This window comes from Trachinotus anak, unplaced genomic scaffold (assembly GCF_046630095.1).
Source record: "Trachinotus anak isolate AG129_WGS33_773 ecotype Australia unplaced genomic scaffold, CSIRO_AGI_Tana_v1 ptg000025l, whole genome shotgun sequence".
Classification (NCBI taxonomy): Eukaryota; Metazoa; Chordata; class Actinopteri; order Carangiformes; family Carangidae; genus Trachinotus; species Trachinotus anak.
This window is the reverse complement of record NW_027273876.1, coordinates 15,881,585-15,903,159: the sequence shown is the minus strand read 5'-3', so window position 1 is coordinate 15,903,159 and position 21,575 is coordinate 15,881,585. Positions and strand designations below refer to the sequence as shown.

Here is a 21,575-nt window from a genome sequence, read left to right as displayed (position 1 = left end):
AGGTATTTGTTAACTACTGGTTCAAGTGTGGACAAGTCATGGGAAACATCACTTGTGCTTCCCAAACACTATGGCCAATGAGCCATAAAACCATAAAAACTCCAGTGCCGACTGCATCTTTATCTCGTCAGTCAAGGTAAAGATTACAATCATCACAGAATTTATACTTTACTGCCAAGATGTAAATTACCGTCCTCACATGGGGTTTATATTGCTGAGTGTGTCTGAGATTGGCTCAACCCACGCAGCAACATCCTAATCCCAGTGTGTGTTGTCATCTCTGTGTTTCCTGCCCAGACTGTGAATCATAACAGCAGGTGGACTTTAATCACACACTCATGACAGACAGTTATTGTAGATACCAGCCACCGTTTGTTCAAGGTGTCGTCTGTGTTTTCAGGTGCACTGTAGTCATGTGCGTGTCACCTGCGTGATACAGGAGCGCTGTACTGGTCAGCCACAATGTCACACAGTGTGCTGAGTTTTATATGTGATATTTATACTCAGACTGTTGCATTATTAATATGTCAACTTCTCTCTGTCCTGTATGTATAGTGAAAAAGAAAGGTATGAAAGCTACGTATCTCCCTTTGTGTCACGACTCATGAAACATTGATTTAGTCCAAGGAAATGGGGCTTAAACTTTGTGTGTGTGTGTGTGTGTGCATTTGCAGGCCATGATGTGCGTGCCTCAAAGTAACCTTACCCTGCAAGTGCACAGGTGATACCAAGCTGAATATAGCGCCCTTATGGCCAGCTGGCCTTGCTATTTAAAACAGTGGACAGAGGGGGGGGTGGCGTTTACCATCAGCATTCTGCAGGAGTCAGAGACAGTTTGATGGCGGTACTGGGCTGCAAAAGAATCAAGTTTTTCAACAGGATTAGAATCTGCCTTCATTCTCAGGTTGCACCAGCTTCATCCCTTCTCAAAACAGATTTTCAGAGTCCTCGTATGAGTAAGCTGCCTTTTCTCAAGGGCAGACTGTTCCAAAAGCACATTCAAGAATCGCAGTGGTGATTAGGTATCAATCAATCACTCTCTAAAAGACGCGTGATTCATCCCAGTATCAGATTAACTCGAGCATCTTTGACAAAGGTCGATTATGGGGGATGAGGTCATCACTGAAAACGGTTCCTGTCGTTTCCTCCTGTCCAATAAAAAGTGTTCATAGATGAACTGAGTCACCAATTTCGAGAGAAAGCCTGTGTGTTCAGAGTAAGACGAACAAATTGTGTCATCGCTGATGTTGTTTGTGTGTCTGTGTTGAAGGGGAGGTGGTTTTCATGTGGCAGACCCCCTCAGCCTGTAACAGTGAATGAATGGCAACAGCTGAGCAGGAGAACTTTATCAGCAACGCTCCCTGCGTGTGTGTGTATGCGTGTGTGTATGTGTGTGAGAATCAGGGGGAGCAGCAACCAGAGCAGTCTCTCTGGGCACTGCTGAGCTCACTGCTGTCCTCTCTTCCTCCTCCACTGGCCTCTTTTCACTTTCCTCCCATCGGCTCCCTTGTTCTTTTCATCCACGACTCGTCCTGTGGATTCCCCCCCCCCCAATCTCTCTGGGAAACCTTCGCAGAGCAGTGCTGTCGTGACTCTCCGGCTGCCACTGCAAGGGAAGGAGAGAGCAGGAGGAAGAAGAGAAAGAGAGAGAAGCTGAGACAGACCAATCGATTACTCTCGTACAGAGGAGAGAGGCACTGGGAGAGGAAAGGCAGTAGCAGTATTTTTCCTACTTGCTTTGGTTGGAAAGGTTTTCTTTGACTTGTACGGGAGTCTTCTGAAGCATTCGATTCACGTCCTTCCCTTGGAAAGAGGGGACAGCTAATTGAAGGGACAGCTGGTGCAGTTTTGACACATCAAGGACTCTTTTCCCTCTTCAGCTAAAACTGCCAACATTTGGGACTTTGAAGCAGGACCCCTTTTGATTGGGAAGTTCAATGTTTACCAAATAACTGTGCTTGATTCTGAATGATAATGCTGGACACCAACCATTGCCTGTCCTTTGAAACCTCCCCCATGGGCTCTCCTCCAATGGGAGACGACATGGAGAAGGCAGGCCTGAAGATGGAACATGACAGACATGTCTATCACAGCTTGAAAGAAGGTGGGCAATCAGTAGAGACACAAGATGTCTAATGTGATTTGTGTTTTTGTGCCTCTGCAGATTGATATTGGTGCTTTATGACTTCATATAAATAGTTAATGGGGTTGTGCTAGAGATAAGAGATTTGCTTCACTGGCCTATGTAAGGAAGGCGAAGTGGATGTATGTTCTTTCTGATAAACCTTTCTAATACACCAGACTTGACCTCTGTGGTGAATTAAGGAAGTGTGAATAAGGAAAGGAGTTAATAAAAGCCAGTGACATTAAAGTCACACTGCACTGGGTCTCAAGATTAAAGGTGCTCTGTGGAGTTTTTTTGTAAACACAGAAAATAGTGTTTACAGTCAGTGTTCGTCGTTATATTACATAGCACGGATCCTTGAAGTCTAACAAATGTGTTAAATGGATTTCCTGTCATTTTTTTGTTTATTTTATTTTGAAATTAAATTAATTTTTTTTGTGCACATATGCTGCATTTCTTGTGGCGTTACCACCACCTGTAGATCAGTGGAACAGAGTGAAACCATTAGCAGGACTCATACTGAGTCACCTTTATGCTCATGTGTGCCAGATAAGGATAATAACACCAAGGATAACAAAACAAGGACCTACTCAAAAACATTTCTCTATAGCACTACTGGTGGTCAAAAAAGGTTGAATTAATGGCCTCACTCAGGGTATGTTATTTCGGAGAAGATGTAGTTTCCTGCCAGTGTGGAAGTTTCTGCATTATAAGAGTTTTTGTAGTTGTAAAATTAGTAGTGTATAGTTGTGCAGAGTATTGTCGGGTTTATAGTGGTGTGACATTTATTGCCACTATAAATTTTGGGAATTTGATGTTATGTTATGAATTACAATAACTTACAGAAGGATCTTGTCCCATTGAAGTGTATATAAGTATTTTTAAACACGGGTAAACCCACAAAAAAGGCGAGTGACTCCTTTCACACTGTCTGATGAGTTTACCTTTGTGTTTGGACTGATAAGACGCAGACACACTGCAGGGAACAACGCCATCACGTGCTGTTACAGAACACACACACACACACATCTTCACAGATTCAAAGCGTGAGTCACTAGCTGTTGTGCAGACTGTTAAAATGGATCCGTCGTGTCTCATCCCGAGGTTGGTGCTCCTGTGTCGGAGCCTCTGTGTGAGACGCTTCAGTGTCAGTGATTGTGTGTTTTTAAAAGTGCGCTCAGTCTTGCAGCACACTCTCAGTGGAAGGTGGAGCCGCAGTGTTTCTGGTTTAACAGCACCGCGCCGGGCAGGTGACCGGTCTGGTTACAGTGTTCGTGTGCTCTGGAAGATGTCACAGCGAAAAATTAGCATTGTTGTCATGTTGACATCCCTGCCAATTTGAGCTGGAGCCAAGAAATACTCGTGACTACCGCGAAAGTCACTTGACTTTGCGGGAGTGAGGGCCGATTGTATACTTTCACATTGACGACGAAAGCCAGATGTTGGTGGTGAGGTTTGAGATGTGAGGTTACAGTGACAGAAGAAGGAAGCTTAAAGAAAAGCAAGTGTAGTGAAATGAAAAGAAAGCCGTTTTACAGTACGTACATGACATTGCCCTGTTTAATGTGCATACATGATGACACTACAGCTGAAGAAGTGAGTGTTCCAGATCTGCTTTTTGCTTCCTGCTAACCTTTGCTAAATTCATCAAAGGAGCATGTATCACATCTACAGAAAGCATCAGTGTTATGAAAGCTTTGGGAATTTGACTTGTCTTGCTTGAACTTTAAGACAATTAGTATTCACTCCAGTCCTTCCTGTTGTCATCTGCCTTCCCAGAGCAATGCGGCAGTTCGAAGGCAGTGGGAGTGATTCCAAGGTGTCAGTGGCCTTAACCTTGTATTGTTCCTGCCCTCTGGCCTCTTTCCATTGTCGCCTATGTGTGAATCTGATGTGTGAAACATTTGCTGTGGTCAGGCACGGCATTCATCTCTCTGTTCGACAGATGCAATCAAACTGTGCTACTGTGCAAGCGATGAGCTCATGTGGGAGAACATTTGAACGCGGTTTCCAAAAAGAATATTTCCAACAGCAAGGCCAAGTTTAACATCCATTCAGAGAATCTTGTGTAAGTGGGTCTGGGGGGCCAGTTATGCGTCAGTGTAATCATATATATCTCTGTCTTCATGTGTCCACTTCCTCATCCAATGTGGGTTTGTAAGCATTCTTCCGTCATACGTGTTGCTATGGTGGGTGTGTGTAGGCTTAGCTGTGCCAAGCCCTGGGGTCTTTGGGGACAGTGACAAACTCAGACATGTTTAATCAGATCTAATGACACATGAGCGCAGCAGGATTAGCCCAGTTGGCCACTAAGAACTTGGCCCCTTCTCAGTGATCTTTTCCTTCTCCCTATCTGACGCTTCTTTAACCTTAAATCTGTCTCTCTTTCCCACTTACTTTACTTTTTCAAAGGTTTGCTGTGGAGGCTGACAGTAGTGTCTGTGACCTCTGTATCAGTATCTGCACAAAGACGTCCATAACTGTCATGGTGTTAGTCTGCAAACTGCAGAATGAGATTAGAAATGTGTGAAAAGCATTATTATAGTGTCTCACTATACAACAACAAAAACTAAGAATTACTCAGATAATTGAATGGTCAGTCAAAAACTGTATCAGTTATAGTTAACATCTGCGTCACTGGTTATTTGTTTAATTATTTATCAGGTGAAATATCAAGATTTACTTGATTTTTAGAGGGAATTAGTCATTGTATGTGACATGTTATGGGTGACGAGATCACTCATTTACTCAAAAGACATTCGATATCAATTTATAATTGCAAGAAAAATGTAAGATGTAGGCCAATGATTAACACCCAGATCTCGAACAAAAAAAATGTGTGAAAACAGGATGTAATTTCTCTTGACTTCACAGTCTATGTGACTTTCACTGTGACTCTGTCTGGCAGCAGGTTGGCTCAGTGGTTTGAGATGCCATGTTGCAACCAAAAGATCACCGGCTTGAACGAGAAGCTAAATGATTGTTGTTCCCCCTGCTTCATCTGTCACTGCTGCCTCCTCTGCGTCTCTCCCTCTGTGTTCCTTCGCTCTAACTTTGTACGACTGCAGAGGCCAGTTTTGGCTGTGGCCTAGTATCCTAATAAAACTGCCCTGCCTTTTCATCCTTTTCTTAAATTAACCAAAATGGCCTTCAAACCTGATTTAAGCTCCAGCGTGTGTCCTGATCTCCAAAAGACAAAGACAGCATCATGTTTAAGCCCAGTTTTTCTCAATCATCAGTTCAGCTTTTTTACAGTTACAAGTAATAACATCACCACTGACTAGATTCATATGCACATGTGGAATTATGTTACTGTCAGTCATGTTAGGGCAGATCAGGTAACATGTTTACATGCTCTGTCGTAATAACTTTTCTCCTCAACCCTTCACCAGAGAAGGTTTTTCTCCTGCTGAGTTTTACAGATATTCTTCACTTCAGGATTTTTATTTAATTTTCTTTTCTAGAGTGATGTTTCAACTGATAGTGACACTAATTAATGGTTATGATTCTCATACTAGCAATTTATGCATCCATGTTTATTAACTGCTTGACTTGTATGTAATTTATTGACAGTTACATTGTTACTTCTCTGCTATTGTATGATTCGGTTTCCCTGCATCAGCTTACAGTTTCGACACCACTGCAGCTTTTCACACTTCACACTATCACAAGCACATCAGAGGTGTCACTCTGAGACTTCTGTATTTTTTTTTTAAGTCAGAGAAAATATGTTGAATGATGGTCGACACTTTGTCATGTTTAACTGGTAATAAAAGTCATTGCGAGCAACTATAGGCACTGGACTAAGCAGCGAGAGATGAGGAATAAAGAGAGGAATGAGAACACGAGTGCAGGAGAGAATAAATAAGTTAACTGGAGTGTCCTTGGTGTGGAAGGATGGAGCACTGAGATGTGAGGCTGGGATAGAGAGAAAGTGTAAGATTCTCTTTCCCAGAATAAACCTCTTGGCATCTTATCGTGCACTGTGCCACGGCGCGGTCAACATGTCTGTGTGTGTATAGGTCCGGGCAACACGTGAGTCTCCTGAGTGTTTGCTTGTGTTCTTGGCACCGCGGGAAAATGAATCTCTTAGCTGCTGCATGGGTGCAAAATATACATGAACTCATCTGGCTCTGTTTAGGTCCGCTGAATGTGAACTGACATGCTATTGCTTCCGGGGGGGGGGTCTCTAGCGCTAGTCTGATCCCTTAAGGTTTAGAGCGTACACACTTGTAAACATAACAGAGGGGAGCTGGGATCGCCAGCGAAGATTTAGAGCTGAAGAATGACATTTACTTTCATAGGCTCTGACGTTAATTCATAGGAATCGCAGTGTTGCTGTCCAGGCCTGGATTGTTTGTCATAACAGAGAGCTAACACAGCAGCAGCTATGCAGGATGCTAACTGGTTAGCTAGCCTGCAAGTACCAATGATGTCACTTTGTTAGTGGGGAGGAACAGGTGCTGGTCCTCAAAGTAGCAGACACAACCCTGGCCAGAAATGCTTGGGCCGCCTCAGTGGTGTGTTCCACTTCACACATGCATGCACACACACACACACACACACACACACACACACACACACACACACACACACACACACACACACACACACACAAGCGCGCGCGCGCCACTTCAGCAGGGACAGCTGGTACATATAAAACAAGCGTCTCAGCAGAGTGGAGCTGAGCTGAATGTCTGTATCATTCAGCTCAGCTCAATGTCTGTATTGGTATAAGTGCGTACTCACTCCTTCCTCTGATTTTTATCAAACTGTGCAAACTTAAAACAAAAATGATAACAATGCGCTTCGCATTGTCAGTTTTAAACAGGCAACAGGCTGTTTCCAAGAAGCACAGTGGAAGTGTAGAGCATCAGTCACTTATTGATCTCAGAATAACCATCATACCACAGACGATTGTCTGTTTTGTGTATTTCTGCCACAGTCTGTGATCTGTTGGAAGTTAGTTGTCTGTGTTTGACTGACAGGTCCAGTTCACTTCCCTTAGTTGTCACTGTGTTGCAAGAACCTGATACTGCAGCAAATGAAGAAATACAATGGCACTTGCTTAATCCTGCAGCCATCCATATTTAAATAATTCTTGTGCAGAATTCATCTTTTTGCACAGGTCTAACTAACTTTTTGAGGCTAGAATGAGAAATGATAAGCTCTCAGCTCAGGGGACAATTTGTAAAATGAGTTTGACTTTAAAAGGTACAAAGACGAGAGCGACTGGGCTACACAATGCACAACAACTAAAATTTTGTGTGTGCAAAAGGGTCAAACATGATCCATCTACTTTTGTCCAGTGCTGTGTTCCTTAAAACTCTCTCAGCCTCTTTGTTATGTAACTAACACTTCCTGTTTTGAAATGACGCTGCAGTCAGCCCATATGCTCTATTTTTTTTTTTTTTTTTTGGATCATCTCCTCTCAGATCAAGGCAGTTCTTGTTTTGGTCTAAATTCTCATTGTTCTTTTTGCTTTCTATTATCTCTTTTTGCTGTGCTTGCTTTATGTCTCTCGTTGGTTCTTTGATGAATGATTACTTATCTCTGCACAGAAATAGAAAAAAAAATCCAGAAACAGGAAGTGTGTAGTACTCTGCTCAGGCCCTCCTTGTAACCGCCTCCTCTGCAGTAGAAAAGAAGGGGGAAATGGGAGGATGACTCGGGTGCCAGAGAGTGCAGGTCCTCTTCATGTCAATACAAATGCATCTGGGTTCCCCTGCTTGGTTATCCATCTAAACATGGCAGATGGATTTCTGACCAGTGGACTTTAAGAGACAATTAGGAAGCTTTAAGAGCTCAGAGCTCCCTTTGCTGTAGTTTCGTATTCTCACCGGGCCGCTACTGACTCTCTCTTCCTCTGTGTCCCCCTCACCTCCTCTTTCTCCATGCAGTCCTCCAGCTCAAACTCCAGCAGAGACGAACACGAGAGGAACTGGTCAGCCAAGGGATCATGCCACGTAAGTCTCTTCCTTGAGTCTCCGTGATGCTCAGGATTTTTGTCAGTGAATCAAACAGTGCTGTGTTGTGCAACTTCCATGATGCATCGTCAGTGTGGTTAGTTCCCCTACAATATATACATATGCTTTATTTTTACATCGACAGCCAGCGACGCACATGCTCAATACACAGTAGCGAAAATGTCAAACTGACCTGAGTCTCAGCTAAAGAACTTATTGTTGACATTTCATAGAAACCCAAGCCGACAACTAGGGAAGTGTGTCTTTGCCTTTGAGTCGAGGTCAAAGTGTAAACTCTTTCCTGCTCCAGCATCAGACAGCATATTGGAGCCTGTCAGATTGATCGGGTTGTTTTATAATACCAATGCCAAGCTCTGTGTATGGGCCATTACACTATAACATACCTGTTTATCTACATCGGCTATGCAGGATATGTTAGTGAACTGTATCTGTCTGTGTTTGATATCAAAAGCTCTGCAGGGAATGCAATATTATAAAGGTTGAGCTTCTGTTTTTACATTTAGTTTTTCTGCAGAAACTGACAGCCCTAATCTTCATTTGATATCAGTATGAAGTTGTGCATTTCACATGTGTCATATTTAATGGTGTCTTGCACCACTTTGTGTTATCAAATAGGGCAGCTTCCTCTTCTTCTGTATCCACTTCCTGTTTCAGAGTTCCACACATCATAAGAGGCGGGGACATATTAAGTTTCCTTTCCTAGCAGGCTTTTTATAAGAAGGCTCTTTGTATAAAAAAAAAAAAAAACACACCCAGCACCAAAAAAGCACCAAGCACTCAGCCTCATACAGCACATGTGGTAGTTAATCTTCTGTGACCAAGTGATTGTGGAGTAGAAAAAGACACACAGTGTCTTACATGATCGCTGTTTACGTGTTCAGAGGAACTAAAGATGTACACAATGTGCAGAAGCAGCATCGGATCTGCTTATTCTCACAAGTTTGGTCTATTTTCAGCTTTGTTTCATGTCAGACTTTGTTGTCTGTCACCACTGCTGTTTGCTAATAGTAACATCTGACCCTGAATTAGCAAGGTCCACTAAAAACTGTAGTGGGTCCTCTATAAATGCACTTAATTAACTCAGTTTATATAAAAATGTTAGGCATGAAAGAATGCACTGGAGCGGACACTGAGACCGAGCGCTTGTTTTAGTGGAGTCTCACATTTGACTATTTAGCCGTTACAGTAAATCTGTCCAACAGGGTCAATGCCAGACCATTAACTGCACTGGGATCAGGATCAGCATGTACTGGTGGAATATTTCATTGTGTAGATACAATTGTGTGGAGACACAGAGACTTAACACATAAAGAGAGAAAAGGAGAAGGTATGGCACCTATTTTGGCTGTCGTCTTGAGACTAAGGGAGGTACAGCAAAGGCTGTTCAGCTGTTAAGGCCCCTTTTTGAATTACAGGACCATAAAGGTCATATGAACTGCTGACGAGCGAGGAGAAGAGGGTGCATCACCGTTTATCGACTTCCAGTGGAATTGTATCATGATGATATGAACGTAAACAGCTGTAGAGGAGAGAGAGAGTGCAGGGAACTGATGAAGGGCGAGTACCTGCGGTGGTATCAAGTCATCACACTGGTTTTGCAGCAGTAGATGGTGTGAATGAGTAAACCACCCTCCTCGTCTCAGGTCTAGGTATTTTTGGGTAAGGCACTTGACCTCCCGTCTGCTGCAGTGATGGACCTAAGTCGCTGCTGTTGCACCGAGTCAATATCTAGTGTGTAAATGTGAAGCGGGGTGATTCTGGACAAGAGGATACAAAAGAGAATAATTAGGGTGGATTAAGAGAGGTTAAATGCACAGATATATGGGTGAGCAAGCAATAACAATGCTCCTGTGTGTTTAGGTCAGTCATGTGATGCATCTCTGACATAATAGATCGAAAGGTCAGTGTCAGGGTAGTGGAGTTTTGGCAGGTCTGAGCAGTATCAGGTCATGGTCCCACTAATGAAAACAGGTTTGAGAACACTATGTATGCGCCAAAGGTTTTTAATTCTTTTCTTCTCCACGTCATTTTCTGCCCTTTTTTTTTTTTTCTTAGTTTGTTCGAAGTTGTCAAATTGTACATTTGTACATCAGTTGCACCAACTTGTAAGGAGCGCTCATGAATCAATAGATCATATAAAGAAACCAGTTGCTCAGCTTGATCCTCAGGGTAAATAACTTGTCTGTTGTCTCGGACTTAACTGTGATGGTCTCTTTTGTGTGTCACTACAGCCAGAAACACAACGCAGGTGTTGTTGCTTGTGTCGCTTCTGTTAACTGCACAAGTGTTGAGCAGAGATTGATGTGGGAGTCATAAAGGCCAGCTGCCACTGTTTTATACTTGTGCAGAAACAGAATAAAAATGTCAATTATAGCTATATTATGAACCAAGCAATAACAGAGGCGGCAGGAGGCAGTGGCTGTGAACGTAGAAATACTATGAGAGATTGAGAAGCTGACAATTACATGTCCCTGTGAAAAAGAAAGAAAGAAAAGTGTGGTTTTTCCGTTAGATTATGTTGGTTATGAGAAGTCTTTTCAAATGTATGAGCTTTAAAAAAAAAAACACTTTTTCTCAGCTTCTCAAGTCAGTGATAGGAGAAACTCCAAACGCCAATGTTAGTCCAATGTGTTGACAAACTGTTCTCACTCTTACCATGAAATATCAGAAATAAATAGATGTAATAAACAGAAATATCAGTTCCAGCAGATGATAGTGACGTGATCAGCTGACTGGTTGTTTGTTTTTTTTTGGTTTTTTTTTGCTGTTTTGTTGTGATCTTGACCGTTGGGTTATATCTCAACTGGTATGTAGGTCTTCTTCTTTCAACGCAACGTCAGGGGGTTGTGACACAGGAATGTCTCCCACCCCCACCCAGTCATCTGTGGCACACACACAGTCGACGCCCTGCTGTAGCCATAATGTCCATGCTAACACACCCTTGGCAGGGATTTCACCAGCTCTTGACCAATCAGACCTTTGCTATGTTACATCATTGTAACTGCCGCTGTCCTCCAAATATCCTTCCCCAAACAGAGTGAACCTCTGTGTTTGAGTTTAAGCTTCACCATTAAAAAGTTTCTAATGTTAAAGACTGAGAGACTGGCGGGTGGGGGGGGGGGGATCCTGGTGTACAAACCTAATTAGAACATGTTTTTCCTGCATGGAACAGTTGTAACGACGTCCAGTAACACAAAGTGATGGTTTTTGCTGTTTTCTGTCGACTGTAATACACTTATGATTTTGAGACCAGACAAATACAGGCCACAACTGGCTTTCTAAAAATATCTAAATATCTGTTCTAACTCACACACACACACACACACCACACAGACATTTACAACCCCACCCACACACTATGCACATTACAGACAGTCACGGCTGAGGGCAGTGATGAATGTAGACCTTCTTTGTGTGCAGCAGTCTGTCCATCAGTCCACTCTCTCCTCTGCCTTCACGCTCCTCTTTAAAGATCAACTCCAGACTACTGGACATCAAGAACTGCCTCTCCGACATCCAGGCACAGTCCATCTATCAGACTTAACACAGACAGATGGCCTTTGAAATAGTTTGGGTTGTCTGCTATCCACAAATCTGGTAAAGTCAGCACACATTAGTTGTGTTTTCTCTTTAAAATGTCCATAAAAGTGTCATGAAGCAGGGTTATTGTGCTGATTTCAGACTATCTAAGAGTTTAATCGGGACATATGAGTATTTAGTACGTGGAAAGATGTTGCTACATTGATTCTGTTATGTGTGTTGGACTTGGTGGTTGTGTAACAGAGAAACAAAAGTTCAAAATATGTTCAAATGTTGGAAAAACTGTATGGAATAATGTGACCAACTGCACTCCCAGAGGGGAGTTTGGTTACATTTAAGCTGATGAAACTGCTGAGTTAGGGTTTGGGAAAGCTCATGGTCATGGTTACAGTCACGTGGCTTCATGAGGTATGGCTTCTGTAAAACCATAAAAACATATTCAAGCCAAGCCAGCGCCACGGACTGCAGCTAATCGCTTTCTGCAGCTGCTTCACTGTAAAAGCCACAAGGATCCGAACAGCATAGTGACAGCCCAAAGAAAACAACTGTATTTTAAATGTTCTTAGTGAAAACAGAATTGGCTTCTACTGCAGAAAAACGGTGCTTTACTCGTGCACACACAGCACAGTGCAGAGGCTCGTCAGCCTCCCGCGCTGTGCTCAGAGTGTGCGGTTTAGAACAGCAGTCTTGACCTTCTCCTCTGCAGCCTCTTATGCCTTGAATCTGTCTTCCTCTGTAGCTGTATCTGTTCACTCATTGTCACTCGCTGAAAGTAGCATCACGACACGAGTCTGCATGAGTCTGTGCTGCACTCATGTCTCTCTCTGTTTCTCCCTCCCCCTCTCCTCCATCCCTCTCTCCATGCAGCACTGAAAAGCCCGGCAGCCTTTCACGAACAGCGGAGGAGTCTGGAACGAGCAAGGGTGAGTGTCTTAAGCACAGCGACTGATGGATTTGCGTGGAGTAAAACGTACGTGAAACATACAGTATGTATTATATAAACAGCATAACACAAAGCAGTAATTGAATTCTGGTCTTAGTGAAGACACTTACCTGCACACAGGAAGTAAATCAGAACCTCAGGTGCCATACAAACAAGTAGCATGTTTATGTAATACATAAACTGACTGGGTATGCAAAGTATTAATAGCATGTCCTTTTTTTTTATCGTGAAGTCCAGACCGACCTCTTGCTACCATCTGGGGCCTCCAACATTCAATTCTGCTTTGTGAAAACTGTAATTATCTGTATCTGTGTCACACTCTATAGCTAACTGATATTTTGGAGTAGTTAGCATTAGCTTTGAGAGCCACCCTCGCCAAACAAAGAAAAAAAAGCACCAGCTGCAGAAACTTCACCTGCAAAGAAAATGAATTGCATGTGATGTCACATTATTCAACTTTTTAAAAGCAAAGATGGCAATTTAAAAAATATGGGATCCATTGTAGCAGTTTATTGACTTCTAACAAGTGTCCATTATTTCTTCACCTTCATCATCTTCCCTACACACTTCATTCTTTTTCATCCTTCTGCTTGTGATCCTCTTTCTTCCGTTTGCTACCCCACCCTAATGTGAGCATCTCTCGTGTCCCCCTCAGACCGAGGACTACCTGAAGAGGAAGATCCGGAGTCGTCCTGAGCGCTCCGAGCTCGTCAGGATGCACATTCTGGAGGGTGAGTTTTTTTTTTACCTGCAAGTGAAACTGCACGTTTAGATTCAGAAGAATTCCCTTAGTGAGAACAAAAGTGTAGAGTGAAAGATTGAAGTTAGGTGAAATACATGAAACTTCATTTAAAAGGAACCATATAGTACACAAAACGGAACAATTCCATGTGATACGGTTCTAGATAAGTAGGATAGTTCCTACTTATATTTTACTTTGGACTTTGGGCTGTCATTTCTTATAATTTGACATGAGCACTATAAAAACTCATTAGCCTGATTTAGCTGCATAGATCAAGTCTCAGGTTACTTCAGAGTGAGTTTGAAATAAGGCGTCTCCCATGTTCTGCAGTTGTTGTCTCGAGACGATTGTATGTTTGTTTTATATACCAGTTTGGTACGGTTCAACTTGTTGTCCCAGAATTTATTTTATTGTTATACCTGTTAATGTAAAGTCTCAGATCTGTTTTTCGGTTTCAAGTAGCAGCGGGTTTGCTTTTTGTTTGGTTTGTAAATTGAGCTTGAATTCTACTTAAGGAAGTGCTTAAAAAAAATCTTCTGTGATCTTGAGGAAGCCAGCCTCCTCTTTCTGTGGATTTGCTGAAATTATTTACATGGACTACAATATGTCGATTCATTTCCCACTGGTACTAAGCACCTACCTGGTGCCATCTTGTTAATGTTGTAGATCAAACTTGAATGAATTTGCATGCATGCATATTGTCTTGCTGTTTCCTGCACAGAGACGTCAGCAGAGCCGTCCCTGCAGGCCAAGCAACTGCAGCTGAAGCGAGCGCGACTGGCCGACGACCTCAACGACAAGATCTCCCACAGACCCGGTCCCATCGAACTGGTTCACAAGAACATCCTGTCTGTCACCTGCTCTCTGCAGCACTCACTGCTGGGTAACTACACACAGCAGACAGTTACACACAGCTCAATGTATGGACAGACTTATTAACAGTCTGACATGTCATTATCATACATTACAAGCACACACAGAAACGCATTCAGAAGCAATCAAAAAGCCCAACAAACACACAGCACAGTTGAATTTTTGTACACACTTACATTAGAACATATTATAAATCCAGACTGATACAAATACAGATAAAGCAAGAACAATACAACCCCAAGAAAACTTTTTCTCGTCCATCTCTGACGTTCAAATGAGCTGGTTCAGCGATACATACTTGCACACCTGCAGGATTCATGAGGACTTGCACACAAACTACAGGACTGCATGTCAAGTGATTTTTGCCTCACTTGATTGCTGGATTCTTTCTCAGTTCATTGAACCGTGCAGCTAAGGGATGAGTGCAAAGTTAAAACATGTTCACCTCTGTTATGTCGTTACCATTGTACTGGTGACTTCAACTTCTGAAATCTTGATTTACGTTCAGTCTGAACACACCTTTAGCTGAGTAATTACAACATTTGGGAATCTACCCACACTTGTAATACAATATTTTAAAGGTGAGTGTATACACACACTGCTTAGTAGCTCCTGGTTGCATCATCCTGGAGGATGTGATAATAAAAACTAAACCACAGGATGTTTGACCAACTTAAAGAAATGACACAACACTTTTGTTTGGACATAGTCCTGTTTTGAAACTTGGTAGGACATAACTTCTCTAAAGTTACTCATCTGTGTTTTGCAATCTTCATCACGATGTTTGACTTTGTTTCACACTGTGAGAGAATGACCTGTTCAACCTCTGGCCACTGTGGTTTGGGAAATTCTTAGGTTCATGAGCCATTTCCAGTCTTTTACTGGCCACAGAACAAACCACCAAAGATGCCGTGGTGACTCGGTTCACTGAATCTGAAAACATTTCTGCTCTGTCACAGATTCTCCGAAAGGAGCCGGGGGAGAGAGCTCGTCTTTAGATGAAGACAGCAGTGATGCTCTGTCACCAGACCAGCTAACCAATCACGACTCTCCCCTGAGTGCTGTTCCTCAACTGTCTCCCTCTGATGCACTCACCCAGAACGGGGACATTTCTCCCACACAGGTACCATCACAGGATATCATTAAAGCAAATCAAGAGAGAGTCACTTAAAGTTGAAACTATTCAAACTAAACAAAATTCAAATGAAATAAATCTGCAGAGTGTTGGATAAACATGATCGCACCATTAACCAGAGTCATTTTTTCATCAGTTCCTTACTCAGCCCCCTCCTCCGCCTCCTCCACCACCTCCTCCCCAGGTGAATGGGTCACCCTCCTCCCCACCCCCAAAATTGACAAATGGAACAACGGTGAACTCGGCAACTTCCCGTCCCTCTGCTGGACACGTCAAGGTGTGCAAACGCTGTAACGTTTTTTTTCATTTCTTCTTTATACAGACATTTGATTGTTTCGATTTGAACATCATGCAGATTCAATGACTTGTAACCTTGATCTGTGTTTGTGCAGCAGCTATAACTGGCTAACCCTCCCTCATTCCCTTACTTCCTCCTTCACGACCACATCTCTCATGTTCTGTCAGCAGTCTCAGTCCAAGATGAGCTCAGATCGTCCCCCACAGAGACCTAAGAAACCAAAAGACAACAAACCCAAGGTCAGCACGCTCTTTGTTTCATTTTCATTTTGCCAGGCACTGACGCAGGATTTATGGCGCTGATGGATAATATTCATCCAAAATACTGGAGTATGAAGAGACATGGAGTAATGGTGGCTGTCAGCACATCATTTTTAGCCTGCCTCATGACAGCAGTTCAGCTTTTATGAATTTAGATTGCGTTTTGTCAGATTCATTTCTCATCTGGTCCATCAAGTTATTCCAAAACAGGCTGAGGAAAGTCTTGGTGTTGGTTCCTGTAGAACCAGAGAGTGAGAGCTTTTCCCTGAACTTATCATTTTCACATTTACGATCATACAAAGAGAAGAAGAGGAAGAGAGACCACTTTCTGAAGCCACAGTACCCTCAGTGCACTAAAATACACAGTTGCTTTTTCTTAACTGGAACTACTCTGTTTTTGTACTTATGTTATTACTAATGATCTGCCCACTGAAATGTGCTGAATACACATACTCTTTTTTTAAAAGGCTTTTACAAATCCGGAAAGTTTTTATGAACTTAAATATCAGTAACTTATGTAGACCAAGACAATGCAGGGTGAATATCATGCATTAAAGACATCTTATAGTGTAAAATTATTGTAGGGTGGAATTGTCCTTTTAACTCTCTTCCTCATCTGGGTGTAGGTGAAGAAGCTGAAGTACCACCAGTACATCCCACCAGACCAGAAAGCAGACAAGGAGCGACCGCCACAGATGGACTCGTCCTATGCGAAGCTCCTCCAGCAGCAGCAGCTCTTCCTGCAGCTGCAGATCCTCAGCCAGCAACAGCAGCACTACAACTACCACACCATCCTGCCCGCGCCTCCCAAGTGAGTGTCAAGCACGACACTGTTAATAATAATAATAATAACATTGAAGGATCATCAACTTAAAGGAAGTTAAAATGTAAAACTCTAACAATACCTGGCCAAGAAAGAGTAATTTTGGAAGATATTTAGAAGATATTTCTAAAACATTAAAACATCTGGCAGTTGACAATACCAATTTTAACATTTAGCAAAATTACATTCACATGAACCTGTGGTCTGTGCTCTATCACAGCATTCCCTGTTCTTTCAGAGAAGGAGGAGAGATGGACATTCATACTTTCCCATTTTCTGTCTCCCTTCAGGCCTCCAACCGAGCAGCCTCCCACAACCAATTCTGGCCCCTCTCCCTCACGCAGCGTTCCCACAACGACCACCTTGGCCTCCTCCAATCAGAGCGGGACTGCCCGTCAGAGCCAAACTGCAGTGGGAGGAGCCAAACCCAGCACTCTGCCAGCAAACCTGGATGAGTTCAAAGTAATTTAAACAAACATCTTCACCCATTTTTTTACTGAATATGTTTTTAAGGCATTACAGCTCCTTGTTTTAACGGCCATCTATTAAAGGAGATCAGGAAGTGTGCGCTGCCAAGTCACGCAAACGATTAAGTCTGTAAATGATAACTAAGTACTTTGAATTTAAGAACTAGGAGTTTTTTGAGAACATGTTGACACACACACACACATACACCATCAAAAATAGAATTTTTATTGTCTCCAAATTTTACTGCAACATTTGGCAGCGGACTGTTAGTGGTTTATTTGTAAAAGAAATTAGTAATGTCAGACATCGCTGTCCCATCTCACCCACTGTAAATGCCCTTTAGAAAATCCAACTATATCTTGGCTTGTGACCCTTAAATCAAATCAGTGTCTACTTGCTACCCCACATCAAAAGTTCAGGCCACACTGGGACACGAGTTGCGACTCAAGAGGGATTTTTAGGCCCTGTTCAGACCTGGTATTAACATCCATCTGAGGTGATCCGATCACAAGTGAACCACTCTGAGTACAGGTGTGAACGCACCCAGGGTGCATTCAGGACACATTAGCAGTGAGAACACAAATGCATCCTGGCCTAATTAAAGGACCGCCTACTCTACTGACGTCCTCTGCCACAGTCTAATGAGTCCCGTCACAGTTTCATAATAAACCAAAAATATTTCACTATTTCTAATGGATAATACCTTATTGCACTGTAGAGCTGTGAGCAGCGCATTGATTCGCTCAACACCTCATTACCGCTCGCTCTCTCTCTCTCACACACACACACACACACACACACACACACACACACACACACACACACACACACACACACACACACATTGACAATGGACTCGTCTGTCTGATTGGCTAAAAACACCACGGCATACCTCTTTATCTGCGTATGAAGCGGAGAAGTGACATCCAATCACAAGTGGTCACTGGAGACACGGGTGGAGACGCATTTTAAAGCCAGATGTGAACAGACGAACTTGGAGCTGTCCACTTGTGATCAGATCACTCAGCACGCATGGTAATACCAGGTCTGAATAGGGCCTCCCAGCTCAGTGACTGATTCGAAAAATTTGTAGCAGCCTGGAGAGGTCCAAGTGTCCAGTAGAGAAGGCTTCATTTATAATAATCATTTTACTAATCCCTCAGATTAATAATACTAATTAATGATCTCCCAGATTGGGAAACACTGAAAATGAAATAATGTTCTCAGGTGTATCAGTTGTTCTGTTCTTTCACTTTTAGTCAATGGTGGTTTGGTTTCTCATCAGGTCGCCGAGTTGAAACAGGAACTGAAGTTACGTGGTTTGACCGTCTCAGGCACAAAGAACGATCTAATTGAGAGGCTTCGCAACTACCAGGAGCAAAACGGTGGCACCACAGCGGTTTTGAAAAATGGAATATTGCAACCCAGCCAACAGGGCGCTAATTCAGCCGCTAGCACCATCACATCCTCTCCAACCACAACTACCACCCCTGACTACCAATCAGGAGAGGGTGGGTTTAAGCTAGCTTTGTCCTCATTGGCTCACGCGGTCCCTGGGAGAATAATGCGTTTTGGCAGCACCAGCTCCAGCCCGCCCGTATCGCCTACTCCATCTGAGAGGTCACTGGCTGGGATGAGTCCGGATGAAACGAGCTGTAATGGAGACATGTTTGGAGAGATGGTGAGATCTACATGTGAAGCAAATAGACTCTTTATGATAAAATTACTGTTAATAACACCGGCAATATTCCCTTGAAGAGTTTCCTAACATCCTCTTCTTGTTTTGTGTCTTTCAGGTGAGCTCTCCCTTGACCCAACTCACCCTGCACCCATCTCCTCAGCACCCATCGAACATCTCTCCACTCTCACAGCCTCTCCCTAAGGTCAAAGAGGAGATCCAGAGCCCATGTAGCCTGTCCAGGTCTTCAGCTGCCGCAGGCCAGCCTCCGGAGTCCCTGCCAGGGGTAGCCATGGAAACGTCCTCCATGGACAAGGACCAGATGCTCCAGGAGAAGGACAAACAGATCGAGGAGTTGACCAGGATGCTGAGGCAGAAGCAGAGGCTAGTGGAGACCCTCAGGTCCCAGCTGGAGCAGGGCAAGGTGGTGGGTGGATTAGTTGCAGAGAAGGAAGGAAGTGAGAAAAGCAAAACATCCCCAGAGGTTAAACTTCAAACTCTAATAAAAGCCTCAGCCATTCAACCCCCAACTCTCCCTAACGGCACTGTGGTGAAGGTGAAGAGGGAGGTGGACTCTGAGGAGGAAATGGAGGGAGTAACAGAGGAGGCCCTGGGAAAGAAGCTGGCCCAGCCGATGCAGTGCTCTCAGGAGACTCTGCTCAGGCTGCAGCAGATTCATCGGCTGCAGGTCCAACAGGCCGAACAGCAGAAACAGCAGCTGCAACAACCCAAACAGCAGCAGAGTCCGGTGCAATTGCAGAAAGTGGCCGAGGCCAAAGCAAACCCTCAAAAACAACAACAGCAAAAGAAAGAAGCTCAAATCCTGCTCCATCAGCAGCAGCAACTCCAGCAGCTCATCATACAGCAAACCCAGCAGAAACAGCTGCAGGCCCAGCAGAAGTTAGCACAACAGAAGCTCGTGCAGCAGAACCAGCTCAAACAAACCCAAGGGCAAGTTCAACAGAGCCAGCAGAAGAGCCAGGTTCAGCTGAAGCAGGTTCAGGTGCAGATCCAGAACCAGACGGTGGCAAGCCAGAAGCCTGCAGTGAACCACACCCAGCAGAGGAAACAGCTGAAGACTCAGCAGAGGCAGCAGCAGAAACAGCAGACGGCAGCTGTCGCCACGCAACAGGTAAAGACCATGACCACAATTAGCACCAACATCAGCCCTCTGAAAGTGGCATCGTAATTTAAGTATAAACTGTGAGGACTGAATGCAGGGAGAACCACCTCACATCACTGCTTTTAAAAATACTTTCATATGGTTTCATTGTGTTGTAACACCATCAAAAACCTTAAGGATTAAAATAGTAAAATTAAAAAAAAAATTTGCTGTTTTGTTTCCGCTTCCAGGTGACTCCGGTCTTCATCAACCAACAGAACAGCACTCAGATCCACACTCAGGCCATTTCTTTAGACCTCCTCAAGGCCAACGGCACACCCACACTGGTCACCGACAGCAACGGCAACCACTACCTGATCGCTCTCACCAGTCACACCACAGATGGTCAGAATGGAGTGTCCTCATTGGCCAAAACCAATGGACGCATCACACTGCAGGTACAGTAAAATGTCTATCCGTTGATGGACTGTACTGAGTCAGTGTGTGATGAAATATTTATCTACATCTTCCTCTGCTTGTTCTTTTTCAGAGATTGCAGTCAACTCCAAGTAAACTCCCCAGCACCGACAGCCAATCAAAAGAGCAGACAGAGGCGGGGCCTGTGAGCCAGCCAATCAAAAAGGTACGAACCAGACTCAGAATATGTCACTATGGCACATGCGTATGTTCCCACTTTAGCCATCTTTTTATCAAATATAGTCATTATTCATTATGAAATAGATTTAAAATTTTAACATTTTAGATTATAGTTTTTGATGATCTCCCTCTTTTTTACAAAGCACATTAAGTGTATCTTGAATGCATTAAACATATATATATCATGTGTGATAACATAGTATGACATACACTAATGAACAGTATTAAGTAACAGGTTAACACAAAAACCTAAGGAAAGTTTTTTCATCTCAAAAATTGTTCTTGACAGTTTAGTCATGAAAATATTTTTTACTTGTAATATCAGATTTTATTTTTTTTTAAGTCAATAGATCAGGTTGGCTATTAATCATATGGTTGATGGTTCAATCCCAAGATCCTTTTGTGTCCCTGAGTGAAACACTGAACCCTAAATTTCTCCCACTGTGTGTGAATGTAAAGGAAAAAATATTTATGAAATGAACTGTAACAGCGGTCTGACCGTCAGTCTGCATCTTCCAAGCACCAACATCTTCCTGCCACAAAGTGTCTCACACTAACACAGTTTCAAATAATCACAATCAAACAGACTATGAACTGATGAAACAAGAAGGAGCCAGTTGTTCTGAAATAATGCTTCGCAAGTCAAACACAATTGAGTATTCAACATATTCTTATCTTTGCCATGTTTTTCCTTCAGGGACAGAAGGCCGGGCTGCACCTGGACACTAACGGTGTTCCTCAACCCAGCTTGTCAGCCACAGCTCCACCCAACCTGCAGCCTTTCTTCGACGACATGTCGGACAGCGAAAGCCAAAGCAGCTTAATCTCATCTCTCAAGGTAACCCCAACATTTCCTCTGCTGCTGGGAGTTCCCATCATCAGGTCATCTCTACTGTTCAGTCTGCTGCTCCACATGTCGTAAAACTACATTAACCTTTTTCTCC

At 43.3% G+C, this 21,575-nt stretch overlaps 1 protein-coding gene across 12 annotated transcripts in view; it reads left to right on the top strand.

The window, feature by feature from the left end:
- The window catches only part of mrtfab (myocardin related transcription factor Ab), a 44,783-nt gene that overhangs the window by 20,200 nt on the left and 3,008 nt on the right, over positions 1-21,575 (top strand). For 5 of the 12 annotated variants that reach the window (XM_071463233.1, XM_071463232.1, XM_071463234.1 and 2 more), the window contains 14 exons: positions 8,026-8,091; positions 12,520-12,575; positions 13,251-13,326; positions 14,059-14,220; positions 15,170-15,333; positions 15,482-15,622; positions 15,811-15,882; positions 16,530-16,714; positions 17,017-17,188; positions 18,480-18,875; positions 18,991-20,004; positions 20,226-20,432; positions 20,525-20,617; positions 21,329-21,469. In XM_071463233.1, coding sequence (XP_071319334.1) covers positions 8,026-8,091; positions 12,520-12,575; positions 13,251-13,326; positions 14,059-14,220; positions 15,170-15,333; positions 15,482-15,622; positions 15,811-15,882; positions 16,530-16,714; positions 17,017-17,188; positions 18,480-18,875; positions 18,991-20,004; positions 20,226-20,432; positions 20,525-20,617; positions 21,329-21,469 — 2,945 coding nt within the window. Of the gene's footprint in view, positions 1-1,404; positions 2,105-8,025; positions 8,092-12,519; positions 12,576-13,250; positions 13,327-14,058; positions 14,221-15,169; positions 15,334-15,481; positions 15,623-15,810; positions 15,883-16,529; positions 16,715-17,016; positions 17,189-18,479; positions 18,876-18,990; positions 20,005-20,225; positions 20,433-20,524; positions 20,618-21,328; positions 21,470-21,575 lie in introns of those variants that run through there. The other 7 variants (XM_071463241.1, XM_071463240.1, XM_071463237.1 and 4 more) reach the window with 5 other exon arrangements.